The sequence below is a fragment of the Crocuta crocuta genome, unplaced genomic scaffold, assembly GCF_008692635.1.
Source record: "Crocuta crocuta isolate KB4526 unplaced genomic scaffold, BGI_CrCroc_1.0 scaffold312, whole genome shotgun sequence".
NCBI lineage: Eukaryota > Metazoa > Chordata > Mammalia > Carnivora > Hyaenidae > Crocuta > Crocuta crocuta.
The window spans coordinates 1,431,424-1,442,328 of NW_027527378.1; the positions used below are offsets into that span (position 1 = coordinate 1,431,424).

General features: G+C 41.0%; 1 protein-coding gene across 1 annotated transcript in view; it reads right to left on the reverse strand.

Moving 5' to 3' along the window:
• Positions 1–10,905, reverse strand: part of BCLAF3 (BCLAF1 and THRAP3 family member 3) — a gene marked incomplete at its 5' end in the record, with an annotated part of 42,499 nt that overhangs the window by 15,857 nt on the left and 15,737 nt on the right. The window contains 2 exons of the mRNA XM_077769589.1: positions 2,974–3,088; positions 9,414–9,529. Coding sequence (XP_077625715.1) covers positions 2,974–3,088; positions 9,414–9,529 — 231 coding nt within the window. The remainder of the gene's footprint in view (positions 1–2,973; positions 3,089–9,413; positions 9,530–10,905) is intronic.

The window sequence follows — 10,905 nt, forward strand, 5'->3', positions numbered from 1 at the left end:
TGGGCAGAGGATCTGAATGGGCATTTTTCCAAAGAAGACATCCAGATGGCAAACAGACAGATGAAACAATGCTCAACATTGCTCAATATCATCAGGGAAATGCAAATCAACACCACAATGAAATATCATCTCACACCTGCTAGAATGGCTAGAATCAAAAACACAAGAAACAACAAGGATGTGGAGAAAAGGAACCCTTGTGCACTGTTGATAGGAATGTAAATTGGTGTAGTCACCGTGGAAAACAGTATGGAGGTTCCTCCAAAAATGAAAAATAGAAATCATATAACCGAGTAATTCCAACACTGGATGTTCACCCAAAGAAAATGAAAATACTAATTCAAAAAGATGTATGCACTCGTTTATTACAGCATTAGTTACAACAGTCAAGATATGGATGCAACCTGGGGCGCCTGGGTGGCTTAGTCGGTTAAGCGTCCGACTTTCGCTTAGGTCATGATCTCGAGGTTCGTGGGTTCGAGCCCCGCGTCGGGCTCTGTGCTGACTGCCAGCTCAGAGCCTGGAGCCTATTTCAGAGTCTGTATCTCCCTCTCTCTCTGACCCTCCCCTGCTCACGCTGTCTCTCTCTCCTAGAAATAAATAAAAATATTTAAAAAAAAAAACAAAGATATGGACGCAACCTAAGAGTCCATCAATAGATGAATGGATAAAGAAATGTGGTCAATATACGATGGAATATTACTTGGCCATAAAAAAGAATGAGATCTTGCCATTTGCGACAACATCGATGGACTTAGAGGGTGTTATACTAAGCGAAATGAGTCAGAGAAAGACAAATGCCTTATGATTTCACTTATATGTGGAATATAAAAAAGCCAAATGAATAAAAAGCAGAAAAAGACCCATATATACAGAGAACAAACTGATGGTTGCTGGAGGAGAGGGGGTGAGGAGATGGACAAAACGGATGAAAGGGAATGGGAGATACAGGCTTCCAGTTACGGAATAAATCAGAGGCTGAGTGAGTCACAGAGATGGGAGATACAGCATAGGGAATGCTGTCAGTGGCACAGTGATCATGTTGTATGGGGACAGATGGTGGCTACACTTGTGGGGAACACAGCGTAGCATACAGAGTTGTCGAAATCACTATGCTATACACCTGAAACTAATGTAACACTGTATGTCATCTACACTTCAATAAAAAATATTTTTAAAAAATTTTTAATAAAAAATACATTTTTTAATAAAGTTTTAAAAGATTTATTTATATTTGAGAGAGAGAGAGAGAGAGAGAGAGAGAGCAGNAGCCGTGAGATCATGACCTGAGCCAAAGTTGGATGCTCAAGGAACTGAGCCACCCAGGTTCCCCCCCCGCAAAACACATTTTAAATGTATAGGATTAAGAACACAAAACCTGAGCATATAGCTTAGCTGTAGGAACATATACACATCGTCCTTCACATAACCCATGCTAGTCTGTGAGGGGCTAGTTTAATTTATGAATGTGAGAAGCATTAAAAAAATACTCCTATATAATACAATGCATGACGTTTAGAAAAATGACTATACATCTCGGATTTATTCTGGCACCCAGAAGAGAACCAAACCCATCATCATCTGGAGTTGCAAGAGAGTTCCCACTGCCTCCACTACAGGAGGCAAGTCACGCTGGCCCAGAGAACTGATTTGTGCTCANGGCTCTGAGCTGTCAGTACAGAGCCCGATGCGGGGCTGGAGCCCACCAACTGTGAGATCGTGACTTGAGCCAAAATTCGATGTCTAACCGACTGAGCCACCCAGGCGCCCCAAGTCTTATAACCTTCTATTTATTCCATTTGCTGTACTTCTCACAAATCTTCCTCTTTCATACCTTTATTTCTGCCTCCAGTGTCATATAAAACCCTTTTCACAGTAGTCATCTTGAATTTATATTAAGTCTATAAATTTGAATAAGTGCATAATGATACATGTAATGAGATGACACTTTGGGGAACCCTGGTAGAGAGGGGTATATTTTGCAAGTGAAGGGATGTGAATAATTGGGGCTCAGCAGAAGGACTGTACCAAACACCTTCTGATCAGGCTCTCAGTGCTCCCCACCTTCTAGTATCCAGGCCTCTATGTCATTCCCTTCCTTTGAGTAGGAGCCGGACCTAGTGACTTGCTTCTTACAAACAGCATTATAACCATAGTGACAGAACATCACTTCTGAGATTACATCACAAACAGACCCTGGCTTCCAACTTCTTAGCTGTCACTTGCTCCTATTTTGAAAGCCAGCTGACGTTGTTTTTAATGTTTATTTACTTTTGAGAGAGAGAGAGAGAGAGACAGAGTGTGAGTGAGGGAGGGGCAGAGAGAGAAGGAGATGCAGACTCTGAAGCAGGTTCCAGGCTCTGAGCTGTCAGCACAGAGCCCAACGTGGGGCTCGAGCCCACAGACCATGAGATCATGACCTGAGCTGAAGTCGGACGCTCAACCAACTGAGGCACCCAGGCGCCCCATCCAGCTGACATTTTTCGAACTGCTTTACGAAGAGGCAAATCTTCAGAGACAGAAAATGGATGAGTGGTCAGCCAGGGGTGGCAACAGGGAATAACTAAATAAGTACAAGGGCTGTTTCTGGGGTCATGGAATGTTATAAAACTGGACTATGGTGATGGTTACGCATCTTGGTAAATTTAGAAAAAAATCATTAAAGTGTATACCTAAAATGGGTGAAAATTTTATGGTATGTAAATTATACCTTAATAAAGTTGTGCCAAAAAAATCTTGAGAAACCTAGTACTATAATAAATGGGAAAAAAAATCCTACTAAATTAGAGAGAACTATTTCTTCTCTCATAATAAGACTCAAAAGAATATTAACACTGAACAAAAGAATCGTAACACATACTCAATGAACAGTTAGAAACGTTATGGAAAAAACGCTGGTGATCTCTATACATATACATATACGTGAGGAGAATGGAGTGTACAAAAATGAAAAACTTGGAGCTGCAATCTTACCATGTGTGATTTCTGAATAAATTTTCTAAAATTTGATTTTGTAAAACCTGTAGGTTTTTGGAATTCATCAACATGAATATTCTTCAACGCTGAAAAACTGGAATGCTCATCATTCCTAATAAAATGAAAGAGAGAAAATAACAATATTTTATTAGTTTACCTTTATCCCATAAATAAAGATTATCCCATAAATAAAGAGAAATCCAACCGCCCCCTTCAGAGTCAATCAAAGCAGCAAAACAGTAAAAAAGAAACAAAACAAGAAAACAAAACAAAAACACTCAAAGACTCTAAGATCCATCACTACTAAAATTACAAATGAGAGTTACCAGGGCTAAACCCTTTACATTTCAACAAACGTTATTTAGCTAAGTTGGAAAGTTGGAAGTCAGCAATAGCAGAAACAGTATTCCCTCGACCAGGGCTCTAACTCTGGGCTCCAAGGACAGGTGTCCTGGGGGCTGTCATCCCCTGAAACCATATGCAGAATGTGTGTTTTCTGAGGGAAGAGAGAGTCTGCTCTTGAGGGTGGCAGTATAGGAACCCCCCCCCCACTTCCTGATAGACTCTTATTAATGAAAGCAGCAGAGACGAAGAGTGTGACTGGCTCAGGTCCCCTCACTGGCAGAGCGGAGACCTCTGACACTGCCGGGCCACAGAAGTGAAAGACAGCTCCCCTCTCATGTCGTCACAATGTCCAGAGGCCGCCAAAGCCTCTCCTCAGGCTGCCAGACCCAGGAGGGAAGGTCCTTCCTCGGGCATCTCCTCTGGCCCTGGGGCCTCACTTTCGCGGCCCGTCCCACAGTCCTCTCCTTGGCACCCGCCACCTCTCCCCACGGTGTCCTCAGACCCTCCCGGCTGTGTGGGGAACACACTGCTCGCTGTCGCAGCCCCGCTTCATCCCTTCCACGGGCCCCCCCACTGACGTGAGGGTAAAATCCACATCCCTATCACCATCTGCCAGGCCCTTCCTGCCCTGGCCCTGGCCGCCTCACCAGCCGCTTCGCTCGAGTCTCCCCAGCACGCACACTGAGCGTGGGGAACATTTAGCGACACGCGGTTCCCGACACACACTACCATCTCTCCTGCTTCTGCGAGTCTGCAGGAACCATTCCTTCTGTTGCAACTTCCTCCCACTTGGATCAGCTTCAAGATTTAGCTCCACTTGCACTGTTCCAGGAAGGCTTTTCCAGACCCTTCTGAGGGGGACTAGTTAGTGCCCCTGCTCTGCGCACGTGCAGCACTTGGGAGTCCTCACACGTATCACTCGGGTCTGTAACTGCTGGAGCAACTGCCTGTCTTCACACCAGCAAGGTGTGATCCCTTAACAGGAGACACTGTGCATCGTTCATCTTGTGGCCCCAGTTTTGACCCCCCAAACCTGACACAGAACAGCCACTCAGGGTATTTTGAAATGTTAAAAACCCTCCCATTCTGTCGAAACGCTCATGATATGAGTGTAAGTTAAAAGAGTAGGGTGCAAAGCTGGGATGGTTTTTTTAAAAGATTTATTATTTTGGGGGGCGCCTGGCTGGCTCGGTCGGTAGAGCTACTCTTGGTCTCGGGGTCTCGAGCCCCACTTGGGGCCTGAGCCAGCCAGGTGCCCCCAGGATAATTTTAATTATTTAAAATAAACTACATATATGCCCAGAAAAAATAAATAACAGGAAATGTACTAAATATTAACAGTGATCATCTCTGACTCATGAAATTAAGAAGGTCTCATATTTTTATTTTTACACTTTATATTTCCAAATATTTGCCACTAGCATGTACTATTAATTGTATAAACAAAACAATGGACTTTAAAAAATCCTCTTTGCAAAGCATATATCTGATAAGGGAATAATGTCCAGAATATATAAAGGACTCTTTACATCCAATAATAAAAATATAATAATCCAATTTAAAATATGGATAAAGGATCTGAATAGGTATTTCTCAAAAGAAGACCCATAGAAAGCCCATGACAAGATGCTCAACATCATTAGCCACCAGGGAAACGCAAACCCAAACCACAAATGTTATCCAAAATGAGATAACATTTTACACCCACAGGATGGCTATAATCAAAAAGGTGACCCCACCAATGTTCGGAACAGCACTGTTCACAACAGACAAAAGACGGAAACAAACTAAATGTCCGTCAACAGAACAACGGACAAATAAAATGTGGTTTATCCACCCACCGGAATATTATTCAGCCTTAAGAAGGAGTGAAAGTTTTCTAAAAATGAAATTCTGACACACGATACAACATGGATAAAAACATCATCCGAAGTGAAATAAGCCAGACACAAAAGGACAATTATTGCACGATTCCCCTTACATACACGAGGCGCTTAGAACAGGCAAATTCACGGAGATGGCAAGAACAGAGGCTGTCAGGGGCTGGAAGTAGAAAGGATGGGGAGTCACTGTTTAGTTGGTACCGCTGCTGTTTGAGAAGGTGAAAAGATTCTGTACGTGGCAAGTGTGGATGGTTACACAACACTGCAGGCGTACCTAATGCCAATGCATTATACACTTAAAAAATGGTTAAGTCGGTAAAATTTATTACATGTATATTTTGCCACAATAAGAACATTTAAACCCTTTGATATCTGATTTCTGACCGGCCTCCCGGCAGCAAGGTGGGGCCATGAGACTAAATTTTGACCAAAGTTGCTGAGGTGGCATGTAAAAATTCCAGGAGGTTTTTGAAGAAAAGGCTAGAATACAGATGTGATGGCTAAGGATGCAAACAGTCACCCCGGCCCATGAGGCAGCCGCCGCGTGCAGAGGATGTCTGAGAAGCAAGCTCTCAGGAGACTGGTTTCCTGCTGGGTCCGCCCTACCTACCNGTAATCTTTTTCTACACAAGAAAGAAATAATTTTTTCTCCTGGTCTTACAGGCCATTCTCTACCTAGAAACCAGGGTGAATCTTCTAAAATTTAAATGAGATTATATTTCTTCTCGAGTTTAATCTCACTCAAAGTAAACTACAGAGTTGTCATGTCCTTCGCAATTTGGCTTCATCTACTTACTCTCTTCTTTTCCTCACTGTGTTATAACGCCACTGGCCTGCTTTCTATTCCTTTTTTTTTTCTTTCTTGTTTTCTATTCCTTAAATAAGAGTAAGCATGATCCTGCCTGAGGGTATTTACCTTTGTTGTTCCCGCCTTAAAATACTATCCCCTCCAAAAACCTTACTAATTCCTTAACTCCCTCGCTTAATTCACATCCCTGCTCAATTAAAAAAAGAAATCCTACGTGCATTTTATAGCTGCCCTAGATAAAATCACACCACACGCATCACTCTGTCCTATTAAACTTCTCCTGCCTTATTTTCACCTATCACTCATCAATATGTAGGTATTTATTTTCTCCAACCATGAAAAAGTACAAGCTTGACAAGGACTAGGAGCTCGTGTATACTTTTTCACTGTATATTGTCTGTACCCTCTGTAGCTAAAAGGAAAATCTCTGCAGCCTGATGTCCCCTCAAAGTCTATCGACTCTCTTTTGAAGCTGCTTTATCCACCCCCGCCCCCCAACATCATGCCTATGCAGTTCAACACCTTGGTAACACTGTATGGAACTCGGGAATGGTGGTTACAAGAGGGAGAAATAGTGGGTTGGGAGAGGACATGGAGATGTTAGAGTAAGAGATCAGTCAGGAGTAGGGAGACAAAAAGAGAACACAGTCTTCAAGACGAGACAGAATGTCCTAGCGTCGGGCTCGCTTGGGAAAGATTACCTAAGGTATGAGGGAGTAAAGAGTAATCAAGGTTTAAATGCGTTACAGTGTAAGCATCCTTTGTCCTATCTGCTTCTTGCAGTCTTCGCTCCTTCAACAGCTCTGAAGTGAGTTCAAGGCAGTGGGGGTACAGTGCTGAGGAAACACAGACACAGGGTCTGCAAATAACTGTTTGAGGGGAAAAAAGATCACAGAGGTGGGAAATTGCTACATCTTGTGCTTAGTGATTTCATATTTCATTTCTTCTAAATTTCTCTACAAATCTAAACACTGCCATGACTAAAAAGGTTTGTGCAAAAATTTTAATGAGGTCAATTTCATACACTGAATTTCTAAGACAAAAGAATAAAATCAAATGCCTTTTCTTATTTTAAGAAGGAAACCGATTTAGGATAAAGTTAAAGGTTCTAAATCATTTTTTTTTCTAAATCACTTTTTTCCAAAAAGATGAACAATAACGAGTGCTGGTGAGGATGCAAAGAAGCTGGTGAAAATGTAAACGAGGCAGCCACTGTGGAAAACAATCTGCTAGTTCATCGAAAAGTTACACACGGAGTTATCAAATGACTCGGCAAATCCAATCCTAAGTACATATACCCAAGAGATGTGAAAACACAGGTCCACACAAAAGCCTGCACACGAACGTTCACAGCCTCACAATTCACCACAGCCAAAAAGTGGAAAAAAACCCAGATGTCCACCCACCGCTGAATGGACCAACAAAACGTGGTTATCCATACAGTGGAGTATCATTCGGCCATAAAGGGAATATTCATGCAACGACATGGAGGGATGCTGAAAACAATATGCTACGTGAAAGCAGTCAGTCACAAAAGGCCTCACATTATAGGAGTGCATCTATAGGAAACGTCAAGAAAAGGAAAACCCACAGAGACAGAGGGGAGGTAAGGGGGTGCCAGGGGCGAGGCGGGAAGAGAAACGGAATGACAAGGCTTACAGGGCTTCGCTTTGGAGTGATGAAACACCGCTCTGTGAATATACTAAAAACTACTAAATTGTTCACTTTCAAAGGGTGAATTTTATGGTAAGAAATATCCCAAATTAAAAAAAAAAAACCCATGGCTCCACTATGCCACACCAGCCTTCCAATAAAAATAAACTAGTCCAATCTGGCCAGCAAAAGGCATTCTGCAGAAAGACATCTCTGCATGCTCTGCACAGCCTTCAAAGCGAACATCCACGACTCCTAAGGCTGAGCAGCTACTCTGTATCTCGCACCCGTCACTTTAATCTTCACCACCACCGTGATGGAAGTATAATTCTCACCTCTATTTTACACATGAGGAAACAAAGATTAAATAACTTGCCTGAGATCAGTCACCTAGCTAGGTGTCTACAGAGCCAGGTGTTGAAGTCAGGTGTAACTTGGGTGCTCGATCCCTTTCTCGTCTCAAAGGGGGAAGATATATTCTAAAGCATTACACAGATTTTATAAAATGCTAATGATCTGAAATCTGTTTTTAAAATCCTCCTTCCTGGCACACTGAGTTTCTTACACTTGCTGAGTCAAGACAAGCATGACAGGGAGCTTGTGTCATTCAAGAGCACTGTCATGCCGTGTCATAGTAAGAAACTGGAGACTTTTACCTAGCAAGGGATGAGATTTTAACTATTTTATTTTCAGTTGTTTTATACGCCTCAACACACAGTTTGCTCTCTTTTAATTAGTCCCAAATTTATTGCCAGCATAAAGTCCAGTTTTAAACAAGTTCCATGTATTTTGCCTAAGACCAAGTTAGCCACAGCCTTGACTTAACAGTTTCGTCAATTTGACACTAAGGACTATGGAAAGAGAATTACCACTGGCCCTTCCTATTCGTACATCCTTACTTTCTAAGAGATCCAGATGGCTTAAAGATCCTTGGGTGAAATGGAAATTTCTACCGCTCCAATTATATAGCTCATAATCATATGGGGTCCCAGGGGCTGCCATGAATTCCACATAGCTTTTAGAACTAGACATAAACTGGGCCCAATCTAAAATACTAGGAGCTCCTAAAAAGTACAGAGTTGGGAAAGAAAAACAACAATCTAATGAAAATCAATTTGCCATACGTGGCATAAGCACTTCGCATGTGGCAGCTCATTTGATATTTCTAACCGTCCACATCATAAATTAGTTCTTCTCATTTTATAGAGGAGAAGGCTCCAGAAACTAAGCCAGTTTGTCTACGAGCATGCAACTTGTCAAATGGCAGAGGTGGGATTCCAACTCCTGTCTCCTCCATTTTCTAATACCCCTGCCTCTGCTTCATGGACAGGCATCCGTGAGGAGTTCCAAACGAGAACTGTACCGACCTCAGGAAATTCTGTAATACTCAGGGAGTGCCAGACTCTAAAGGGCAGAACGTGTCATAGTTTCAGAGAGATTGAGCCAAACAGTCCATAAACTTGCAGGTCCCAGTGCCTGCTAATATTCAAAAAGCCGTTACAGTCTTTTCTAGAATTACAAAAACCTCAAATACTCACGTACCCCTGCGGTTTTGTTGTTTTGGTCAAACAGAATACGATGATCACTGAAGAGCTTTGAAACATTTTAATAGACTTCACTTAAACATATAAAACAGATTCGAAGGATCCAATCCCTACACTCAAATGAAAGTCATCACACACAAAAATTGAAAAGTATGCTAAAACCAAAAGCTCCCTGATAACAGATGTTTTTCATCTACTGATTACCTCTCTGCAGCACTAGCTATGTGAAAAATGTGCTCATCTTCATTCTGTAACCGCTCTTTTCTCCTTCTTTCAATGTCATGCCGTAGGTCATTTGGGTCTATTATTTTGACCAGAGTCTGAGGAATTTTGACAGAAGACAAACCATTCACATTACTGTTAGTTGCACAAAGACCATATTTAATAAGTACCTTAAGTAAAAGTCCTAAATAAGTTACCTTGTATTCATCCTGCTAATGGTAGTGTAAAGTGATTAAAATATTTTGAGACATAATTAACAATGCACACACAGAAAAGTTCATAACAATGAACCAGGAATCCCACTTCTGGGACTCTATCCCAAAGAAAAAGCTATCTACCCAAATATATTCAAAGTGCTATATTTAAAGTCATCAAAAAATAAGAGCAACTGAAATGTAAAATAAATTTAAAAGGGACGGGAAGAACGATTTTATGGTAAATTTAAGTCAAAGTCATAACGTACAAGCACTTGAATTATGGTTAATATAGACCACGTGGAAGTCAATGTGAAAAAAAAACCCACAATTACTGAGAAAAGTTAATGAAAACTTAAAAAGCCTCAATCATACAAAGTCGTAGGGGAGCTCAGAGATTTTACATAAAAACAATACTATTAAGTAAAAAGAAGAGCATTTAAAACTACATTTATTATGACAGTGGCTTGTAAAAGTGCCAGATGTAAGACCATAAGAAAAGATGGTCAAATGATGTTTTGTGTTAAGTAGTTGAATTAGAGGTGATTTTTCAAATTTCCTATGGGTTGACTACAATATTTTGATCAATAGAAATTTTCTGAAAATAGCATTTATTCAGTAAATGGTATCTCTAGAAGTTTAATAAAAAATGTAACCATTCACAAGTGAAAAAAATTATTTACATATTCTATCAGAAATGTATTAAAATCCTTCCTCTACAAAAACACTTTATTCTCAATGAATAAATTAGCGGTTCTTTTAGAACTCCATATACTTCTAAAATGAGAGCCAGTTTTCTTCCTCTCCACCCCACCAAGGCCAGAGAGGNTTAGTAAAGAAATGGTGGGGGGGAGGTTGAGGAAGTGTCGGGTAGAAATACAATGTGTGGCAATAAAAAAAATTCAGTATCATTTCCATTGTTTTGCTAGTTCATATTCCACAGAAGTGTTCATACCTTCTACAGTAAGCAGAGGGCAATAGCAAACGAAACTAAGTTTCTCTGCCTTCATTCCACACACAGTTTTAAAAAATATTCCACATGACTGCTTTGGAAAAAAATATAGGTATCAAATAAATTTTCCACCAGCCTTACAGTGTTAAGTTTGGGAAGGAATATTAAACATTGTAACTGTATGTCAATTTTACAAAGCTGTTACCCTTAGGGATTGTCTCTCTTAGGGAATATTTTTGTCTTTTGTCAGTGCTCTCTCTTCACTCGGAGAGCTTTGTAAATTTCAGGTTCCTGAGTCTCAATCCTTCTTTCTCATCTACTTTAACCT